General features: G+C 34.8%; 4 protein-coding genes across 4 annotated transcripts; 1 reads left to right on the top strand and 3 right to left on the bottom strand.

Moving 5' to 3' along the window:
• The first annotated feature begins 4,278 nt into the window (after positions 1–4,278).
• LOC104719895 (cryptochrome-1) lies at positions 4,279–6,839 on the top strand. The gene is given in 4 exon segments (XM_019234328.2): positions 4,279–5,007; positions 5,203–5,421; positions 5,508–6,589; positions 6,592–6,839. Coding segments are annotated over 4 exon segments (1,689 nt in total). The 5' UTR covers positions 4,279–4,658; the 3' UTR covers positions 6,631–6,839.
• Positions 6,840–9,061: 2,222 nt separating this feature from the next.
• Positions 9,062–9,805, bottom strand: LOC104719885 (uncharacterized). Its single transcript, XM_019234329.2, has 3 exons — positions 9,786–9,805; positions 9,380–9,679; positions 9,062–9,294 (listed from the first exon to the last, which is right to left on the bottom strand). Exons 2-3 carry the CDS (start codon positions 9,653–9,655, stop codon positions 9,148–9,150), a joined length of 423 nt encoding a protein of 140 aa, XP_019089874.2. The 5' UTR covers positions 9,656–9,679; positions 9,786–9,805; the 3' UTR covers positions 9,062–9,147.
• A 2,703-nt stretch (positions 9,806–12,508) lies between these two features.
• On the bottom strand, positions 12,509–14,098 carry LOC147948517 (uncharacterized). Its single transcript, XM_087482625.1, has 5 exons — positions 13,807–14,098; positions 13,525–13,601; positions 13,395–13,431; positions 12,936–13,017; positions 12,509–12,843 (listed from the first exon to the last, which is right to left on the bottom strand). Exons 2-5 carry the CDS (start codon positions 13,570–13,572, stop codon positions 12,684–12,686), a joined length of 327 nt encoding a protein of 108 aa, XP_087338751.1. The 5' UTR covers positions 13,573–13,601; positions 13,807–14,098; the 3' UTR covers positions 12,509–12,683.
• A 1,907-nt stretch (positions 14,099–16,005) lies between these two features.
• Positions 16,006–17,478, bottom strand: LOC104749509 (uncharacterized). The gene has a single exon (XM_087482613.1). The coding sequence runs from the start codon at positions 17,311–17,313 to the stop codon at positions 16,186–16,188; it is 1,128 nt and encodes a 375-aa protein (XP_087338739.1). The 5' UTR covers positions 17,314–17,478; the 3' UTR covers positions 16,006–16,185.
• Positions 17,479–22,586: the final 5,108 nt, after the last annotated feature.

The following is a 22,586-nucleotide window of genomic DNA, read 5'->3' as shown; positions in this document are numbered from 1 at the left end:
TCTGAATTTTACAAAACTTTTATATGTTTTTCTAGCCTTTTATTTAATTAAAATATTTCAGTTTAGCTTAATTAAAAAATTATTAAATCTATTGTGTGTGCTTAGAGTTCTTGTGGATTTGATCCCTAAGTATTGCAGTTATCTCTTAATTTTAATAAGTATATGTCTCGGATTCCTCTAATAAGGCATCAGGTCCCTGGAGGGACATCAGGCCTCTGAAGAGGTATCGGGCTCCCGATGGAGCATCTGGTCCTAGTGGGCCAATCTGGCTCGGCGAAGCATCTGACATCTGATGAAGCATTCTGGCTTGACGAAGCATCTGGTCCCTGATAGGACATCTAAAGCAAAGGAGAACTCTGTTATGATTGTCTGTTACGTCAGTCTGGTGGAGAAAATCTGATACATCTGGAACTATGATCAGTGCATTTGGAACATCTATTTTTTTAAGAGGATTCAAGTCAAGGTGGAAATTTGTTGGATATGACTTGAATAAGACTGGGCCCATGATTTTAAGCGCAATCAGATTAGGGTTAACTAGGATTTTATCTTCTTATATATACTCTTGTTAACCTAGCATCCATGTATTCTAAAATTTATGTACTTTCTCTAGTAATAAAATCTGCCTCTTTGCCTGTGGACGTAGCTAACATAAAATGTTGGTGAACCACGTTAAATCTATGTCGTGTTCTTTACTTTTCTATTATCTTGCTCACATCTGTTATAACAAACTGGTATCAGAGCCTAAGTACAGACCATTGCATATAACAAATGTGAGCGAGATAATAGAAAACGTAAAAAACACGACACATGTTTAATGTGGTTCACCAACACTTTCTGTTGGCTACGTCCACGGGCAAATAGACAGAATACATGGAAGCTAGGTTAATAAAAGTATATATAGAAAGATAAAACTCTAGTTAATCCTAACCTGGTTGGACTTTAATTCAGGGGCCCAATCCAATTTAAGTCATATCCAACAAATCTCCCATGGGTCTTTACCATCAAACCGTTTGTCGACTTTTTTACTTATTCTTTGGCGTTCTTGTCGATCCTCTACTTCCCCATCAAAAACTTTTTCTTTTTTAGTTGTTCTCTTGTCTACTTATTTCGACTGTCAATTCAGAAAGAACTGCAAACCAAACCTGTTTTTCTTATTTTACACATCGTCAGATCTCTCATTTTCTCAACCCTCTCAGAGCTCCTCATATTTCTCATTTTCTTTTTGCTGGATTTTCTCCCTCTCGTTCTCACTACTGGTTCTCATTTTTTTCCTTCCCAAAAATTTTATCGCATCATTCACCAATTATTTTAATATAAATTATATGTTATTTACTCTAATAGCAAGTTATTGTGTGTTGTAACATGTTATTTGTCTAGATGAGATGTAAATTTCTTGATAAAAAGGTAGTAATCCCAATTACACGATTTCCTCTAAAAATACGATTGTTTTTTTGATACACATATAATTTAAAAATACATGATGAAATAATGTCTCTCCATATATGAGGATGTTTACGTCGTTTTGAAGGTTTTCATTTAGCGACCAAAGTTATTCACCAACAAAAATGAGCCAAAGTTATTTACTTAATTTTGCTCAAGACTTTAGTCATTTATCTTTTTTCATCTAAATGATTCATTGATAAACTTCAAGGTGAAATACAAGGTGAAATACAATATCTGGCAAGAAAATCAATCCTTCCAGAGACTTAAGCTAACAAGTACAAGAACACTCTCGGATGCTAAGACCAAACAAGGTAAACTAAGGGAAAAAACCCAGACAAATAAAATACACAACATCCAAACGATTACTTCCCGGAACAGAATCTAGGGATCCAAAAAAAGAAAATTAAAACTTAAATTTTTGAAAATTAAAAACAAATCTGAGACAAGAAATAACACACAAATGAGTTACAATACAAGAACCTCCTTAACCATCAGAATAAAACTGGATGAGAGTGTCGAGCGACCCTCCTTATGTTGCTCCGAATATGAGCTACCAGAGGCAGTGAGACACAACCAAAACCTAGAGATCCTTCATGTTGAAAGACTCTTGAAAAAAGGAAGGAGATCTAGATCTACGTTGGTGAAATTTCTTCATCTGAGGCAGTGAGTGATCGGTTGGAGCTGCCTCTGCCCTGAAAACGGCCAGATCTGAAGCTGAACTTGACGGAGGGGACATAAGCCAAGAAACTGAACCAAAGTTGAGAAAATTTTAGGTTTAAAGATTCTAGATCTGAAAAACCAGATCTGAGACCGTTGGAAGAAAAAAGGATATGGATATGCCGAGAATGAAAGAAACAACTACTTGAAGAGAGAACCCCAACTCCAGTGCTGAGAAAACCACCAGAGCCGGTGAAACTAGGCGGCGGTGGATTTAGTTTTTTTAGAGAGAAGGGAGAGCTTTTTAAAGGTTTTTTAGAGAGAACAAAACTTCCTAACCGTGCTTAAATTTTTTTTTTCACTCTATTATCTAACTCACCCATTTTTTAGTTACCTTACATTTGATGAGTAAACCACGATATTTTTTTTCAGATGAATTCACTGTCTTTTTGTAAAATTGAATTATAATGGAAATTCTTAATTATCCAGAAATAGCAGACCGGAGCTGATCTAATGGATATAAAAATCAGTTTTGTTAACTTTCCTAGAACGGTGTATAATAAAAAGTTATTGTGAAAGTTTTATCCTACATTAAAATTGAGTGGCTATATTTTTTTTTTGTCAACCATTGGGCCACAACTGGCCGGCCCATTAGCCAAATTCCACATTCGTAAGAACTGGAATTCAGTCCCGAATATAATGATGTGTTCTACAAATGGATTTAACTCCTGCCACTGCACTAAGGTCACTTCACGAGTGGCTATTCTTTTCTAATTGATACACAAAATGTTACATATCGATATCACAAATAGAGCAGAGATTAGTAAAATTATTATATATCCCATTTCCGCACGACCGCACCAACATATCGACTAATCATAACCTTTTTTTATCTGGTTTAGCTAAATCTATGTTGTCAGAATTCAGATATTATTTAGTTGTATACCAACCATTCAAACCCTTATTATCATAAGCGATTAAGCGGAACGGATGTCTGCATGTTTGCATCTTCATATTTAACCCATAAACTCAATGTGCTCCCATCAGGATGGAATTAAAATTCGGCCAAAGAAAGATGGAAAGATGCATGGTTTGGTTTTATTTTATTGTAGACATCAGTAGTGATTTGGAAACCTAAATTGACTTGTCAATGGAGTTTTAACTCTTAACTCTGTCATGGTAAACACTCTTCCCACCAATATATTTATATACTTTTATTAAAGATAAATAAAGAAATAGGAAAAACAAAAGTCTTAAAAAATGTTTAAAAGGCAAGGAGGGCCAACCATATCCATCTCTCGCCCACTTTTGCTAATATGTCCCTCTCTCTCATATCCTAAACTTCCAATAAAATTTCAGAATCATCCTCAGTACATCATTTGTATGATTTCGCTATTATCCTTAGTAATCATTTAAATCAATAAAAGAATAGACAATGTTTCTCAATCCGAATTTACTGACCCGAAACAAACTAAACCAAACCAAACAAAACCAAAATACTCAATCCAAAAATAAAACATATAGTAATATTGTTTAGAAATAAATTCATTTTTGTAAATCTAAGAAACCGAATCAAAATCCATATTGAAGTGAAAAAAAAGAAAGAAAATAACTTAAAGACTATAATTTCATGATCCAAAAATTCAAAAATTAATTGAAAAAAAAAACAGAAATCTGAATTGAATTAATATTCAATACTTCCAAGAGAATCCATGTGTATAAGGAATCAGTTTAAATATCTATATATAGACTATTATTTCTCCTATTATTATTATATTAAATTATATAGAATATGTTCTAGAGAACTAAAGTATAAGGTTCTTCTCTTTTTATTATTTTTTAAACAAAGGAAAAAAAATGGAGAAAATTTAGGGAAAGGAGTAGAAAACTTGTGAGTCACAGTTGATTTTGGTTCAATTGGATAGGGATAATATTTCCCAAGTTGGAAAGAAAACATTAAAAAAAAAAAAAAGTAGTGGTGCAAAATTTTCCAATAAATCTCGTCGTGTGTGAATTGAATCATTATTTTTTAGTGTCAATCTTCTTTTCTTCTTCACCTCTCTCTATCAACCTCCAATATTTTCTATTTTGCCTCTTGGATAATTTATTATTATTTTTTTGGATTCAAGTGAAAATTAGTTTAATAAAGTATGATATAAATATTATTGAAACTGTAACGTAGGAATAAATAGGAAATAAAAACTAGAGAAATAAATGTAAATAACGCATATTGCTTTATTTTCGGGTCATTACTTGAGATGTCTAAAATTAGGAAAAATCTTTTTAGGTGAATAATATTCCCAAGAGTAGTATAGTTGCATTTTGCCAGAGAGGCACTCATAGAGAGATATTCGTAAAGATAAGCTTTTATTTTTTTGGCTCATAAAAAAAACATACTTTTTTGTTCTCTCTCGAGAGATAAGCCACCAAAGGGTTTTCAATTTCTGCAAAACTTTGAATAAAAAAGTAATTTTTATCCCTAAAAAGATTTGGGTTTTTTTTTATGCTTATTGGCAAAGAAAAGGTTTTAGGGTAGTTTTTTTTTTTTGAGCTGAGAGATGTCTGGTTCTGTTTCTGGTGGTGGTGGTTCTAATGGTGGTGGTGGTGGTTGTAGTATTGTATGGTTTAGAAGAGATCTTAGGGTTGAAGATAATCCAGCTTTAGCTGCAGCTGTAAGAGCTGGTCCTGTGATTGCTGTGTTTGTTTGGGCACCAGAGGAAGAAGGACACTATCATCCAGGTAGGGTTTCTAGGTGGTGGCTCAAGAACAGTTTGGCTCAGCTTGATTCTTCTCTTAGAAGTCTTGGTACTTGTCTCATCACCAAGAGATCTACTGATAGTGTTGCTTCTCTTCTTGAGGTTGTTAAATCCACTGGTGCTTCTCAGATCTTCTTCAACCATTTATATGGTCTGTTCTTCTTCTCCTCTTCTTTGTTTTTTTTTTTTTTTTGGTATCTGAATAAAAGGATAGGATTTTTGTGGTTGGAGTCATCTCTATTCTTATGGGTTATGTTTTGTTAGGTGTGATGAAATTGAAAAATGAAAACTTTGATCCACTATAGTATTATTCAGTTTTAAAGTTTTGATTTTTTTTTTGTTTCAGATCCATTATCCTTGGTGCGTGATCACCGTGCTAAAGATGTTTTGACGGCACAAGGCATAGCGGTTCGATCATTCAACGCAGATTTGCTTTACGAGCCATGGGAAGTGACTGATGAATTAGGCCGTCCTTTCTCTATGTTTGATGCGTTTTGGGAAAGATGCCTTAGCATGCCTTATGACCCTGAGTCTCCTCTTCTCCCACCTAAGAAGATCATTTCAGGTTTGTTTCTTGGCCACACACTCTCTTGTGGATTCAGCTTCTCCAAATCTTGTTTTTATTCACTCTGATTTGTATTATTGTTGCAGGGGATGTGTCTAAATGTGTTCCGGATCCATTGGTATTTGAAGATGACTCAGAGAAAGGAAGCAATGCCCTTCTGGCTCGAGCTTGGTCTCCTGGATGGAGTAATGCTGATAAAGCTCTCACAACGTTTATAAATGGACCATTGATTGAATACTCTAAGAACCGCAGAAAAGCTGATAGTGCCACAACCTCGTTTCTTTCTCCACACTTACATTTTGGGGAAGTGAGTGTGAGAAAAGTTTTCCATCTGGTTCGGATCAAACAGGTCGCTTGGGCAAACGAAGGAAACGAGGCTGGGGAAGAAAGCGTGAATCTTTTCCTGAAATCTATTGGTCTCAGGGAGTATTCTAGATACATCAGTTTTAACCATCCATACTCACATGAAAGACCACTTCTTGGCCATCTAAAGTTCTTCCCTTGGGCAGTGGATGAGAACTATTTCAAGGCATGGAGACAAGGCCGGACTGGATACCCTTTGGTCGATGCTGGGATGAGAGAGTTATGGGCTACTGGTTGGTTGCACGATCGCATAAGAGTAGTTGTTTCAAGCTTCTTTGTTAAAGTTCTTCAGTTGCCATGGCGATGGGGGATGAAGTATTTCTGGGACACCCTTCTTGATGCAGATTTAGAAAGTGATGCTCTTGGTTGGCAATACATTACTGGTACTCTCCCAGATAGCCGGGAGTTTGATCGCATAGATAACCCTCAGTTTGAAGGGTACAAGTTTGACCCGAATGGTGAATACGTAAGGAGATGGCTTCCAGAACTCTCTAGACTCCCAACAGACTGGATACATCATCCGTGGAACGCACCTGAGTCTGTTCTTCAAGCTGCTGGTATTGAGCTTGGATCAAACTATCCTCTACCAATTGTAGGATTAGATGAAGCAAAAGCACGGCTTCACGAAGCGCTTTCACAGATGTGGCAACTAGAAGCTGCTTCAAGAGCTGCAATAGAGAATGGATCAGAAGAAGGACTTGGAGATTCTACTGAGGTGGAGGAAGCTCCTATTGAGTTTCCTAGGGACATCACAATGGAAGAGACTGAACCAACTAGAGTCAACCCAATCAGAAGATATGAGGATCAGATGGTTCCAAGCATTACTTCTTCTTTGATCAGACCTGAAGAAGAGGAAGAGTCGTCTTTGAATTTGAGAAATTCAGTAGGAGATAGCAGAGCAGAGGTTCCAAGGAACATGGTTAACACCAACCAAGCTCAGCAGCCAAGAGCCGAACCGGCATCAAACCAAGTCACTGCTATGATTCCAGAATTTAATATCAGACTTGTTGCAGAGAGCACTGAAGACTCAACAGCGGAATCTTCCAGCAGCGGAAGAAGAGAGAGAGACGGAGGCATAGTGCCCGAGTGGTCTCCGGGATACTCAGAACAGTTCCCTAGTGAAGAAAATGGGATTGGTGGAGGAAGTACCACATCTAGCTACTTGCAGAATCACCATGAAATACTGAACTGGAGACGGCTTTCACAAACCGGGTGTGTAACTTGCAACTCCATCTTTGTTTACTTAAAATGTTTCAAAACGTTTTCAAACTGGAAATTTTTACAATACAATTGGAATTTGGTACAATGTTCTAACCAAGTAGTATCAATTTTGCTGTTGTATGTCCGATTTTTACAGGTAAAAGGGGCAAATCGAGGTGCAGAAGGAGAGGAATTTGACAAGGGATGTAACTCCGGTTAAACCTGGTTGGACTGTAAACAGAGTATACATTTGGTATGCTTTAATGTAATGGAGCTGGAGAAAAACTTTGTAGGAGCTTTGTCTGATGTACATTTTTTATTTCTCTGGTTCCCATATTGTTATAATACACTGTATAGTAAGTATGTTGCTTGTGGTATTAGACCAGGTCTCATACTTGTTGGCTTTCAAAGTTTTGGTTATAGTCAAACACATACCAATTCTTAATCTTAAACTCATATAGTCATATAGTTCACATTTATGCTAAATGACTTGTTAGTGTATGTGGAACTCGTCTACGTGAATATACAAAATGAATTATATTATATAGGTTAATCCATATCTATTAAAGGCATCGTCAACTACAAAACCTAAATGGTTGGTTTTGGTTATATGCATTCACCGAATTAATCATTATTAAAGTGAGAAAGCAAGTTTTGATTTTGTCAATGTGGGACTTTCTCATTCTAACTTCCTTTGTTTTAATTTTGTCAATGTGGGACTTTCTCATTCTAACTTCCTTTGTTATTCAGTTGTGCCAAACACACATCAGACGTAAAGCAAAAAACTTATTCCAATCACACATGAAAGATTTTATATTCAATTACAGAACTTCTAAGAAATATAAAATGAAGAAGTATTTATTAAAAAAACACCCAAAAACTGTAAGTTACATCATTCAACATGTAAGAAAATGAAAATAAAGTATATTTAAGTGATAAAGAATGAGAAGATGACAATTTATGTAATGAAAGTGAGGGGAGGTACACTCTCAAACTAAATGTTGGAAATATGTAACTGAAATTTCAACTGTGTTTATTTTGTTTAATTAAAATTTCCATTCAGTTTTGTAATTAAAATGAGGAGAGTTACATTCTAAAAATATATCATATGATTTAACTGTAATAATCAGATCCGTTTTTTTTTTGTTCATTAAAGTCATGAATGGTTGTTGGTTTTTAAATGAGTTTTAGGTTACAGTTTTTGGCTTTTAGATTTTGGTTTTTGATTTTTGCATTTTTAGTTTTGTGATAGATTTAAGGTTTTAGATAATTTTGAATGGTGACTTTTTCTTAAAAGGCATGAATGGTTATTAGTTTTTAGATGGTTTATGGTTTTTAGATTTTAGATTTTGAATTTTGGTTTTTGAATTCTTGGTTTTTAGTTTTTGATATTGAATTTAAGATTAATAAATCAAAACTCAAAAACTCAAAAATAAAACATGTTCTCGTTGAAATAATTTTTTTTACAAAAACCACAATTATGATTTTTAGTTTCTCTTTGAAATTGGAAGAAACCACTCAAAAACCACAATTATGGTTTTTTAGTTTCTCTTTGAAATTAGAAGAAACCACTCAAAAACTAGTTTTTAAGAAACCACTTAAAAACTAGTTTTGGCCTTGAATGGTTACAAGTTTTTAAGTAAATTTTGGTTTTAGTTTTTCTAATAATCTAATTTATGATCATTCAAGATTTTATAAAATTGGCTTCCCTATTAAATAGGAAATCTAGTTTTTGGCAGATTTTACTCATCTACAAAGAAAAACCAAAAACCATGTTATAATGGCTTTTCTAATAGTGAGGCCATGAATGGCTGTTGGTTTTTTACTGGTTTTTAGATTTTGGTTTTTGGATTTTGGATTTTGGATTTTGGATTTTTTAAGTTTTTGATTTTTGCTGTAGATTTTAGTTTTGCAAAATCTTGAATGGTAACTTAATTAGTTTTTGGTTTTTATGTATAATAATTATTTTAAAAATAGTAAAATAAAGATTATAAATTTTTATTTAAAGATAAAAAAAATACAATGATGCAGAAAAAAAATACTTTTATTGCAAATAGAAAACACATTATTGCAAAATTACTATCATCATCATCGAAAACTCTATAATGATGCAGAAATTTCATCCTGAATCCCTTCCATATACTGCATCGGAGTATCATTTTGCTATAATTCTTCATCTGAATCAGAATCTTCTTCAGCTATATTACTAGCTATATGATCTGAATTGATGTGTTTGGTACTGAAAAGCCGATCCAATATATCAAGGTCGATAAGAGGATTTGCTCGGAGCTTTGAAGCAATTGGTGTTTCCTATATAAAAAAAAAGTTTAATGTATCAGTTTACCATATATGTTCTTAACTAACAATATCATGTGATAGGATACGTAAATATTACCTTAATACGTTCATTCCACCATGAGTCGTTCATGTCAATAGCTAGAGTGGTGGGATCAAGTCCAACTCCAGTTTTTTCGATCAGACGACAATAAACATCATAAAGTTTTTTGAAACTGTAAATTTTGTTTTTTAGTGAAAGCCATTCAAGATCGTGACCTGTGGCTTCTTGAAATCCTTTTCTAATTGTCGATTTACTCTCTTCTTTTAGAGGGCCAATACGCCAATTAATAAGCTCCATCTCAATCTCATATATTTCAAGTAAATGATGAACCATACTATCGGTCCATTGAATCTTCGGCTTTATATCATATTAATTGTTTACATACACATAATTAGTCAAGGTAATTTTGTACTACGGTAGGATAGACATCACTAGAAAATAAACATATAAACTAAATAAGTACCTCTCTGGCATTTGATGATTGTCCTCGATAACCCATACCTACAATAAATTTTAATGTAAACATCATAACAACAAAATAAAATTTTCTAAATAAATAGTGTTGATATAAATAGATAATGGTGTTAGACTAAAATTTACCGCAAAATTCAAGCTTGATTTGCAGAGATGTTTGCACTCATAGGATGGGAATGAAATTTGTGTGTGTAGAAGACAAAACGTAGCTCTTTTATAGTAAAAAAATTATATAAGAAAATTTAGTTTAATAATAACAAATATGCAAGTCTTTAGTAAATACCCCTAGAATAGGTTTTAGTTTGTTCCTTGTACAAAAATAAGGTTTCGTTTGTTTTGGAATTTAATAAGTAAATTAAAATAAATATTTATATTAGAAAAAAGAAAAAAGAAAAAAAAGTCACGGTGGAAACCCACAAAATGTGGTTTTTAGATTTTATGAAGGAAATTCAAAAATCCTCCAAAAACTGGTTTTCCTAAATTTTAGGAAATCTATTTTTTCATAATCGTGAATGGCTTCAAAAGTGGATTTTGTAGAATCTAAAGCCAAAAACCACTGCAAAATCAGGTGCCATTCAAGGCCTGAGTGTTTTTCTTTCACTTTTCAATTTTTATTATTATTTTAAAAAATGTTTTAGACTTTTTAGCAAAAACTAAAAACCAAATATTTAAAAACCAAAAACTAAATTCTAGAAACCAAAAGCTAAAAACCAATTTAAAAACTCATTCCATCCATGGAAAGAAAGGCTTAAAAACTAGTTTCCCTATTAAATGATTTTTTGAAAAACAAAATCCAAAAACCATAGTAGAATCTACCACCATTCAAACTAACAATCTCATATTTGTTAACTAACCTACCGAATTCATGTCATCAAACCAAGCAAATCATCAATAAACTAGCATAATCAAACTAATAAGTAAAAACTACCATCAAAAACCAAATAACGCAATGTCATCAAAAACTAGGTCTGGGCATAAAATCCGAATCCAAAAATCCAAACCGAATCTGATCCAAAAAAATTGGATTAAAATCAAAACAATATTGAGGAAATAACCGATCGGTTTTTGTTTTCATTACTTTTTGATATCGGATAATATCCAATCCGAACGATATCCAATAGATATATGAATATAACCGAAAAAATAAGAAACAACTTGATAAGGATAGATATACACGTAACTATATTAGATATGCATGAACGGAAGATATAGATATACACACCTAACTATAAATAATATATATGAATCATAGATACTCATATATCTATGTTATTGTTTACTTTGGTTTTGATTTTTTTGCATTGACAAAGTCTTATGTCTCAATATGGATGTTAGTACGTCGCACTTTTATGTATTGGTATGGTTTTATGTTAGTTTGAACTTTGAACTTGTCATTTGCTTCATTTTTTCTTTCAAATACTCGGTTAGTATGGTTTTTTGGATACAATCAGATTTAAAAGTATTTGAATAAAACATTATCCAATAAATTTTAATTTAATTTTGGTTATCGACAATATATCTGAACCGATCCGAAATCCAAATTATCCGAACCAAAACCGATCCAAAATTCATAAATACCTGAATGGATGTTAGAGCCAATATCCAAAAAATCTCAAATCCAAAATATCCGAACCAAATCCAATCTGGTATTCGAACGTCCAGACCTATTAAAAACTAGAGATAGCAATGCATGGTGTTGTTAGAGTCTCTAAGGACCACTAGTTTAGACTATTATTATTATTATTATTATTATTATTATTATTATTATTATTATTATTATTATTATTATTATTATTATTATTATTATTATTATTATTATTATTATTATTATTATTATTATTATTATTATTATTATTATTATTTATTATATAAAAACGGGTCTGGTCGTTTCATCTGTATAGATTTCTGTTTTTAATATTGAATACTTATAATTATACTCAATGGGTCGTATTAATAATAATAATAAATTATAGTCCTACGCAACACGCAAATTATAAATGTAGTATTGTATAAACCAAAGCGGTAACAATCGGAGAAGTCTTGGCCATAAAACTGGAAAATAATGACAGTGTTATTATTTTGTTAACCAGAAATAGATGGTTAGCCTTAGCCAATTGAAATATTTCTTCAAGGTATAGATTGTTGTTTTGACCAATACTGGTCTTATTTCATAAAAGTAAAATAAAGTAATAAACTTAAAATTTTGAAGAGATAAATAATACGGTTAGAAAAAGAAGAGATAAATAATATACTTTAAGAATAAATATCTTATATATCCCAATAGAGAGAGGATAAGAAATCTTGTCCAGCCAATAAGATAAAGTATCAATTCTAATTATAATTACATGATATATGGAGGGTTTTTTTTTTGTTAACAAATATTATACAAAGAAGGAATTGTCCAAACATATTTATCGTCAAACAGGAAAATATTATATAAAGAAGGAAAATGTATTTCTTGTTTTAGTCGAACAGGAAAATATATTTCTTTATATAATATACCTATAAAAATATCGAGTCCAACCAAATCTTTTCAAACTTGAATTAGATATTACCCAAAACAATCTTTTTTTTTTTGTTTTAAGTTTGTTCCTTTACACATATTCTTCATAACCATTAAGCAAACACTTTGTTTGTACCATTCAAAAGCTTATAATTGGTTTGAAACTGGTTAACGAATAATTAGTTTGAAACTACTATATTGGTTCCTTCAGACTTGCAATATAGAAATATTGATAAAAGAGAAATGTTTTATAAAATAATCTTTCACCTAAATAAGGGATGAAAATTACCATGATATATTGTCAAATTTTTATTTCTTATCCCATATAAGCATTATACAAAAAGGGAGCTAGCATAGAAAAAAAAAATAGAAACCAAAGTCCTCTTAGTACTTGAGAGTTGAGACCAAGAGTGAGTTCAAGAGACATGTCTTCTTCACCATTTGCACCATCCCCAGAAGCAATGACATGTCTTCTTCACCATTTACCCTTGAAGATTGATAGAGAGACTTGCAAGATACTTCCATTGGGGTTACCTTCTTAGTACTATCCAATTATAGAATAGAAGAAATTGAAAAAGATAGTTAACTAACAAATTACCACAAAATAATGCTTATGCAATAACCTAATTTAATTACTTTTGTTGATTTTGGATAGCATCTCGAACACATTCATAGATCTCAAGGTACTGTTGAGACCGTTTCTGTATCATTCTCCTTTCTGCATTAAAAGAACATAATAAACTTACTATGCACTATCAGAGCCGGCGCTAGGAATACTAAGACTACAGGCAGTAACATTTTAAAAAGCTGGTTAGTTAAGAAAAAAAACAAAATTTAATGACAATTGCAACATGTAAGAATCGAACACTGCATCTATTAGTGACTCTTGGGTACTTTAACCACTGGACTACCAAGATACTTTGGCATTTTTGCGGCCGGTTATTTACTTAGTATTTTACGGCCGCAAGCATGTGCTTGCCTTGCTTGGCCTCAAGGCCGGCACTGTGCACTATGTTGAACATCAATGCATGTATTGCCGTATGCAAAGTTACAACGCTAACATATTTAACTCTAAATGGTATGATAGTTATTTACCTTTTACAGATACTCCTTCCTTCTTGTTCCTATACATCTATTGAAAGTAAACACATATATTTAATTATGTACATAGATGCATATATAGCTTTTATATGGATACATATCATGTGTGTATGAACCAAAGGACCTGGAGATGACTTTTAACTTGTGATAAAGTAAGGTTTCTTTCACCCATATAGTTCAAAATTTTCTTAGGTGTTGCCGCTGCAATGAAGAATATTAACTATAATGAATCAAAAAATGATATATAAAGAGAAATTTGATGATGGATAAGATATAATCATCGAAAATAATGAGAGGGGAGGTATCTTAATGAAAGAGACAATTGATTTCAATGACGAAATTTTGGGATACTCTGTTTTACTATAGAGGAATCGACTTTGTTTTAGATTTAAAGAAAATTGCTTACTTCTTTCGCCACCAAGAAATTCAACAGCTTCAACAAAAAGGTGATGACGATCGTTAGTCTAGTGCATACGCGACATTGTTGACGTAATGTAAGATCTAACGATCGCGTCTCTCGTCGGATTTTTTTCTCCGGCTAAACTCTTAGTTAATTTTATGTTTTGTTTATACAATGTATCGTATATATATAATATTGTTATCATTAAAATATTCATATATAATTCCTTAAGAAAAATAAATTCAATGCTTATTATTTCTTAGTTGTCACTTGTAATTTTTTATTTAATTATTTCTCCAAACAAGGAAATACAAAATTGCACATTTTCTTAATGATATATTTTCTGACAGCTCTGAGTTGTCTTTTGTCTAATAATAATAATAATATGTATGATAGGATTTATATTTTTTAAATCAAAATTAATATTATCAGATTTATCTTCTTTTTATATTCTAATATAGATTTTATCATTATGTAATAATTTTTTTATATTCAGAACTCATTTATGGCATAAGCCTTGTTGCTTAATATCATTATTTTGAACAAAATGATAGTAATAATTTAAAAACCATCCAAAAAAATAACACACACTATATATATATTAATTATATCTTTCATACTGAAACGACCCAACCCAATTTTTTGTTTTTAATATAATATTACACTACCAATCCGTTCTCATACTCACTAACATCCTAACTTAGTTACACCTCAATGGATAACATAAACCAATCTCATTAATCAAATAACTAATAAACAAATAAACAGTACCAATAACCATCAACTTAATAATATCATGAAGCAATAAACCATTATCCTAAAATCATTCTAATGACCCACTCTAGCAACCTAATGGAAACCAGACAACAACACATCAACGAGCTATTAGAACATTCTCCTCTTCATCGTCTTGATTCTGCGGTCATACTTTGCATTTATCTGCACCACAAACAAACAATTGATGCATGAGTATTATCATAAATATTCAGTGAGGCAATCCTCCTAGCTATTAGGTTATACAGACAAATTGAAATTTTCAATCAACAAACAACAAGTAACACAATCAAACCAGACAACAAACAAAAATAAGTCATTGCTGAAGGATGGTGTCAACCGACACTCTCCTTCGATCGACACTGACACCTGGCGAAAGTTGGTGTTGACCGGCACCTACTTGACATCACCAGAAAACCCTAGTAAACTATATAATTATTATTATAAAAATAGTTTTTCGGGTAATTCGTTTAAATGGAAGTCATAAAACCTAATTTTCATATATATAAAGAAAAACAAATTGTTTCTAAGAAATTGAATTACAAAAAGGCTATGTTAACCTTAGGTCTGGGCATTTGGATATCGGATCGGATTCGGTTCGGATTTTTCAGATTTTGGATTTTTTGGATATTGACTCTAACATCCATTCGGGTATTTATAAAATTTGGATCGACTTCGGTTTGGATAATTCGGATTTCGGATCATTTCGGATATGATTGTCGATAACCAAAATTAAACTAAAAGTTATTGGAAAATGTTTTATTCGAAAACTTTTTAATCTTATTGTACCCAAATAACCATATTAATGGAGTATTTTAAAAAAAGATAAAAATTAAGTAAATGACAAGGTTCTCATACAATCATACAAATACATAAAAGATATGAGCCATATCTATCGGAATATCAAACTATTTCTTATATGTTCAGTTATATTCGGATATCTATTGCATATCGGTTCGGATCGGATAATATCCGATATTCAAAATAATGAAAACCAAGAACTGATCGGTTATTTCCTTAATATCGGTTTAATTTTAATCCGCTTATTTCTGTTCGGATAAGGTTCGGATTTTTGGATTCGGATTTTATGCCCAGGCGTAGTTAGAGATGTCATCTATGAACCGAACAAAAGTTTAGTAATGAAAAAGAAATTGATGAATGTTTTATAAGGAAGTTCACATTAGACATATATTACATATGTTGATTACTATCAAAATCAGATTTTCTGCAGTAAAGTTGTTTAGTATAACATTCGTTTATAAATAAGTGAAAGGTGCCACATACAGCTATAAAAGTTGTTCGTATTATGTTAGTTTGGTGGAGAAATATCAGACGATAGGACCTTAAAATTGAAGTCGATGGACCTCAAAGGAAAAATATGTGTTCCTATGAGAAAGCTGATTTAAGTATAAAAAATTTAAGATCAATCCGTATTCAATATTTTCTTATTTGATTTTCGAAAGCATTCTTACACAAATATATGAGAAATCACATCTTGAATTGAAAACTGATGTATCATACACTTTTTGTTTAAAACAATACAGAGAAATAAAATGACAAGTAGGACTCTTGAGGACACTAAAACGTGAGATTAATGATAGTTCACTTTGATTAATGACGACCCCCACCACCACCGCTTCCGCTGCCGGAACCATGACCGGAGCCTCCACCAACCCCAACACCTATTCCTATCCCAATCCCAATGCCGACTCCTCCTCCATGACCTCCCCCAAGACCATGTCCTCCTCCACCTCCGGCACCACCGCCAAGTCCTCCTCCGGCACCACCTCCAACTCCTCCTCCAGCTCCAAAACCACTACCGTGACCGGATCCACCGCCCACACCACCTCCCCCACCGCCACCTCCTCCACCGCCTCCGCCGGCACCTCCTCCTACTCCACCCCCTACTCCTCCTCCAGCTCCAAATCCACTACCGTGACCGGATCCACCACCCACACCACCTCCCCCACCACCACCTCCTCCGGCACCTCCGCCAGCCCCTCCTCCTACCCCTCCTCCGGCTCCAAAGCCTCCACCTTGTCCAGATCCTCCCCCAACACCACCACCTCCTCCTCCACCGGCTCCACCACCGCCACCAACTCCTCCGCCTACACCACCCCCACCGCCTACACCTCCTCCAGCTCCAAACCCACCACCATGACCAGAACCGCCGCCAATACCTCCGCCTCCACCACCCCCAGCTCCGCCACCACCACCAATTCCTCCACCGGCACCACCGCCAACTCCTCCTCCGGCTCCAAAACCTCCACCGTGTCCGGATCCTCCCCCAACACCCCCACCTCCTCCTCCACCGGCTCCACCACCACCACCAATTCCTCCGCCTATACCAGCCCCACCGCCTACACCTCCTCCAGCTCCAAACCCACCGCCGTGACCAGAACCGCCGCCAATACCTCCACCTCCACCGCCCCCAGCTCCGCCTCCACCACCAATTCCTCCACCGGCACCACCGCCACCTCCTCCTCCGGCTCCAAACCCCCCACCGTGTCCAGCACCACCGCCTAAACCACCCCCACCGCCTAAACCTCCCCCACCACCAAACCCTCTGCCACCACCGCGTCCAAACCGGCCACGTCCACCACACCTCCGGCCCCACCTACAATCATCATCTCTATACCTCGCAGGCCCGACCACAGATCTATCTCCAAGAACACATTCGACACCCAAATTAAGCAAAACCAAAGAAAGAATCAAACAAGTAACACTCTTAAGCCCCATCCCTAGCTAGAGCCTAGAGAAATAACCGTAATGTATCGTCTCTTTGTATGTCTTGTGGTTATCTCAGTCAATTGAACTGAACATTCCCTTATATAGTAGATAAATGAAATCCTCAAAGTTATAAGAAATAAGCAAGTGGAATGAAGAAGCCATTAATATGGATCCCCCATGCATGTTACGTTCTACGCGTTTGGGGCCGTTGAGCCATTGGCGGGAGACATTTAATGAAAATTTTCCTTCTACTGAGTCAAAATAGATCTACACTTAGTTCAGACTTTTCAGTAGGTTTCGATATTTCCTTTTACTCATTAATTACTTTCCTTTATTATCCAAAACTCGTTGATATTTTCATACAAAATCATCACATCCGTATATATCACCATCATTTATAACGAGTTTTGCCGATAATTATTTGTTCTAGTCTCTACTTTAACATTGACCTTTTATATTTTGAAAATTGCTAATGCATGATTCACTAATACCAATTATTGGAAATTATCCAATCTGGTTTACTAATAATAACTTTCGCTTGTAGAGATATACGTTGTTTTTTTCACTTTTGTGTTTTTCACCCACATTTGCCATACGGGTAAAGGAAGTATTACACCTATGAAGGCTATATGGACGTAGGAACATAAACTTAAGAACAAGTAGTGAGAGTCAACGGTACCGACAATAGTCAACGGTTAAAATGTAGAGAGAAAATAAATTTGGCTCACATGCAAATTGTAAGTACATTGTCTAACTATATAAACGTATTTAATGTCGACTTATACCTCCCCAACTAAAACCACCAATTAATATCCACTTCCAACAGTTAATTATATATCTAATTGTATAAATTTATGCATGCTTTAAATAAAGGATGAGTTACTAGAATAATACATAAAAGCTTCCTTATTACAAAAGTAGCACACAATAGTTTGTAATTACTAGAATAAACTCTGTACCCATACTATTCCTGAAACTAGTGTTGAGAAAAAACGTAATTACGGCTAATACCATTAGTGGAAAAAAAAAATATTGGGAACTGGGAGAAAGTCTACCGATTTTTTGGTGGTACATTTATATAGGTGGACTGATTAAAGGTGTACGTCAGATATTTTTGGTACACTTAGTTGTAGTGTTGGTACACTTATCGGTCGACGCATATGGTACACTTACTTGTAGTGTTGGTACACTTATCGGTCGACGTAGATGAAATCGATTCGTTAGATTAAGTTGGTAGAGGAATTTCCCTTTGATGATAGACTTATGTTTTTAGCGGGTGTAGCGGCAAACGTAAAAGGGTGGGAAAATATTTATGGTAGACTAATGGCCTGTTGCGAAAGATTTATGCGACAGCCTTCTCTCGTTACAGATATTTTTGGTATACTTTGTTTGTTTTTTAAAATAGTTTTCGTAGTGTATTGGTAGGCTTCTATCCGTGGTAGATTTAGTAAGCATTTTTAACAGCTGTAAAATCTTACCAGAATCATACGAATTTGTTTGAGCTGGCAATGACAGTCTAGCGTTGCGATAGACTTATTGGAGGAAGATCTAAACATGTTTGATGTTCTTCCGATTAATGGTGTTCATGTAATAAAGTTCGTAGCATGATAGGATCTTCAGGTTCCTTGTCCATCTCCAATACCACAAAATCTGTATGAACCCTCCTTGCTCTCCCTATCTTCACTGGAATGTTCTCCAATTTGCCAACCACATCTCTATTTGAACCATCAGCTAGGCATATATGAAGGTTGGTGGATTTGAAGTCAGTGTGCCCAAGATTTTGTGCTATGGAGTAGGGCATCACACTGATTGAGGCTCCCAAATCACAAAGGCATTGGTTGTAGTGAAGGTAACTGAGTGTGCAAGGCAGATAGAATGGCCCTGGATCCTTAAGCTTAATTGGGATGTTCATCATGTGTTCTTGTGAGTAGTTGCTTAGGATCTTGAGGATGGGTTGGCTAGCCTAGATTAGATCTACAACAATCAAGCTTGACCAAAGCAAACAAACCTCAAACACAGCCCAGCCTAACCCATCCTCAAGATCCTAAGCAACTACTCACAAGAACACATGATGAACATTAAAGTCATAAACCCAGAAAATACTGAAACTTGCATAAAATGAAAAATAAAGTAAAGATCTACAATATTGGAGAAAGAATCAAACTCGAATTCTCAATATTCTGAAAGTTATGAGACCAACAATATTGAAGAATCTAGAGTTTTCTCTCTTAAAAGAAGTACAAGATCTAAAAAAATAAAAGTGCAAAAGAAATAATTCCCAAAAGGGGTAAAAACTAGGTTTTTGACTATCTAAAAAGCTGGACTCCTTGGTGGCTGCAGGTACAAGGTCCTTAAATAGAAAAAGTAGTGGAAGCCCTAAAAATGCTAAAAGACAAAATAGCTAGGCGGCTCGGCCAACTCGACCCGGTGCTCGGTCGAGTGACCGGTCGAGTTGGCTTGTCTGGTGCTCCTTCCACTCGGTCGAGTTCCTCTCTGCACACGGTCGAGTGTCTGGTCGAGTGGGTGGTCGAGTGGGACTCCGGACCTTGGTTCTTCAGCCTTAACTCTCTTGCTTTTCCTTCATGATTGCTTCACTTCTCCACAGCATTGCTTCCATGCTCCTTAAGCTCCAAAATCACCTGATTATGCATGAAAAGATGCAAATGCAATGCATGATTGGTCTAATGCATGATTGGTCCTAAAGCTATGCAATAATGGTGAAAATGGATAGCAAAAGATACAAAAGATGTGAATAAACTAATGGAAAACAAGGTAAAATATATGAACATCAACACCCCCAAACTTAGTCTTTGCTTGCCCTCAAGCAAATAAACAAGACATAAGAAGGTAAGTGAGGTTTGAAAGTGGGATCTCAGCTCCTAAAGCTTGCAAATAGACCATCTAGAATCAATGTCCAAGTTACTAATACTATAATGCAAGTTGAATGAGCTGTACTTAAAGACTTTAGACAAGCATATCAAAACCTTTACTGATTTGAGCCTTAGACATCCACATGCATTCAAATCAATCATTTCCTTTAACATTCATTAATCAAGAACATGAATCAATTCTATGCAATGCTTATACTCATTTGGCTTGGAGATAAAGATTTTGAGACAATGGTGGTCTCTCTTTAGAGTGGGGCTTATCAATATCAAAGTTCTCTCATAAAAATGGATTGAGCTTTAGAAGAATGCTAAAGGTAAGACCACTTAGACACATACAAGAACAAAACCTTGTCTACCCAAAGGCACCCAAAGTATTCATCCTATCAATCTAAACCCAAATGATCCTAGTGCTACCCTTTAACTTCTTCTTTTCTCTTTCACCCTTTTCTCTTTTGGTTTTAAAGTCTTAGGAGAGGTTTCTTATTTGATCTTTTTAGTGTGATGGGGGATTTTTATTTATTTGCTATGGTTCTCTTTTCTTCTTATTCTTAAGACATACAAGCTTTTTGCTAGACTTTTCTTTTCTTTCTTTTCTTTTCTTTAACTAGAACCATTTTCAACAATTTTTATTTCCCATCCTTTCACTAGACCTTGCTTAAACACATTCTCCTCTTAAAGACTCTACCCTTTTTCTTTCTCTTTTTCCTCTTTTCTTTTCATAACAGCCAAGTCCCAAACCCAACAAGTGAACCACCTAGTCATATCTAGTTTGAAAAATTCAAACTAGAACTACACAAGGCTTTACTCTTGTCAGTTCAAACCTAACACTTTCTACCAAGCTCAATCCCAAAAATAGGCCTCACACACACAAGAATAAACATGGCTTCAAAGAAGGGTTGGTTTAGGGGTAGGGGAACTGATTCTTAATGAGGAAATCAGCTACTTGGATCAACAAGAGTGGTAAAAAAGGAGAAAGATGATCCAAGTATGTATATGGTATCCATGAGCTTAAAGAAATGCACACATTGATAATTGAAAGTCAATATTAGGTTCTTATAAATAGGAAATAGTGTCAAATCACAACATGCTTCAATTTAGACCAAATGCAATACAGGAATTCAAGGCTTGGTTCAATCTTATGCTTCTAACTACTCAACTAGCATCAAAGTACTATTAACTTGGGCATTGATCCTAGTCTAGTGAATTAAACAAGCTAACAAGGCAAACTCATCATAGATCCATAATGCAAATATTATACAGTCCTACATGAAACATGCTAAACAAGATCCTAATATGCAATGCAAACTACATGAACACTCTTTTTTTTATAAAGATTTTTGCAAAAAAAAAAATTCAAATTTTTAGGGTTTTTCTATGCCTTAGATGCTATGCAAATACTATCATGATGATGCTAAAAATTTGAAGTAAGAACACAAAACACAATGTCAAATGCTATCTCAAACCCTCCCCCAAACTTAAATAACACAGTCCTCTGTGTGAAAGAAATTTGTAAGAAGATTCAAGATCAAAAACAAAACACAAATATGAGATGCAATGGTATTTACAAGTAAAGGTGATAGTGGTACCTCAAGGATTGGAGAAGAAGTTGTCCACATCCTCTTGCATGCTGTCAAATTTGTAGTTGGGGTCTTGTTGATCACTTGGAGGTGGAGTTTGGGGCAGCTCGACGACGGCGATCGACCTGGACTCGGTCGAGTGCATGCTCGAGTGGGGTGGTCGAGTGGGCTTGCGTATCTACTTCTCTAAGTCCAAATTTCTCCATACCCATCTACACTTTCATTAAAAGGCCTGTCCAACATAAACATAAAACAAAACACATCAAAACTACTAAGAAAATAAAGCATATTTACAAAGGATACCTTAGGGACTTCCTCCCTAGTGAGCTTGTTTAGAGTCACTAAGCTTAACTTTGGTTGCTTTCTTAGGCCTGGTCTAGATACCAAGGAGGTAATGAAATCCTCCCTGGAACCTCTTGATCACTGTGAAGTTGATCCTTGATCACCTCACCCTTAACACACAAACCCTATTTCTTCTTGATTTTGAGTCTTGGTCTTGCTTTCCTCAAAGACCTCTTGTTTAACTTGCCTTGGAGATCCTTAACCATACCAGTCAACTCTTGAACTGAACTCTTAAGCTTTTCCACAGAATGTTCTTGAAGAGAGAGCTCAGCCTTTGGAGTTGCCTTATCACTTAAACCTTCTTGACCACCTTTGTCCTTGATAGTAAAAGCCTGATCATCAATGGTAGGAAGGTTGGTTGGGTTATAGATGTTGAACTTCATAGCTATACCCTCAGCAATGTTCAAGGTCACAAGACCTTCCTTGACATCAATAACTGCTCCAACAGTGGCTAAGAATGGCCTCCCAAGAATGA

This window comes from Camelina sativa, chromosome 2 (genome assembly GCF_030686135.1).
Source record: "Camelina sativa cultivar CO46 ecotype springtype chromosome 2, ASM3068613v1".
Taxonomy (NCBI): Eukaryota; Viridiplantae; Streptophyta; class Magnoliopsida; order Brassicales; family Brassicaceae; genus Camelina; species Camelina sativa.
The sequence above is the reverse complement of the archived record's forward strand: the minus strand, read 5'-3'. Positions and strand labels throughout refer to the sequence as shown.

Coding starts and splice junctions, on each gene's coding strand:
- LOC104719885 (XM_019234329.2), bottom strand. CDS start 9,655: ATGGTTCATCATTTACTTGAAATATATGAGATTGAGATGGAGCTTATT. Junction 9,295..9,379: donor GGTGGAATGAACGTATTAAG/GTAATATTTACG, acceptor TTTTTTATATAG/GAAACACCAATTGCTTCAAA.
- LOC147948517 (XM_087482625.1), bottom strand. CDS start 13,572: ATGGGTGAAAGAAACCTTACTTTATCACAAGTTAAAAGTCATCTCCAG. Junction 13,432..13,524: donor AAGTTAAAAGTCATCTCCAG/GTCCTTTGGTTC, acceptor TACTTTCAATAG/ATGTATAGGAACAAGAAGGA. Junction 12,844..12,935: donor GCTATCCAAAATCAACAAAA/GTAATTAAATTA, acceptor ATAATTGGATAG/TACTAAGAAGGTAACCCCAA.
- LOC104749509 (XM_087482613.1), bottom strand. CDS start 17,313: ATGGGGCTTAAGAGTGTTACTTGTTTGATTCTTTCTTTGGTTTTGCTT.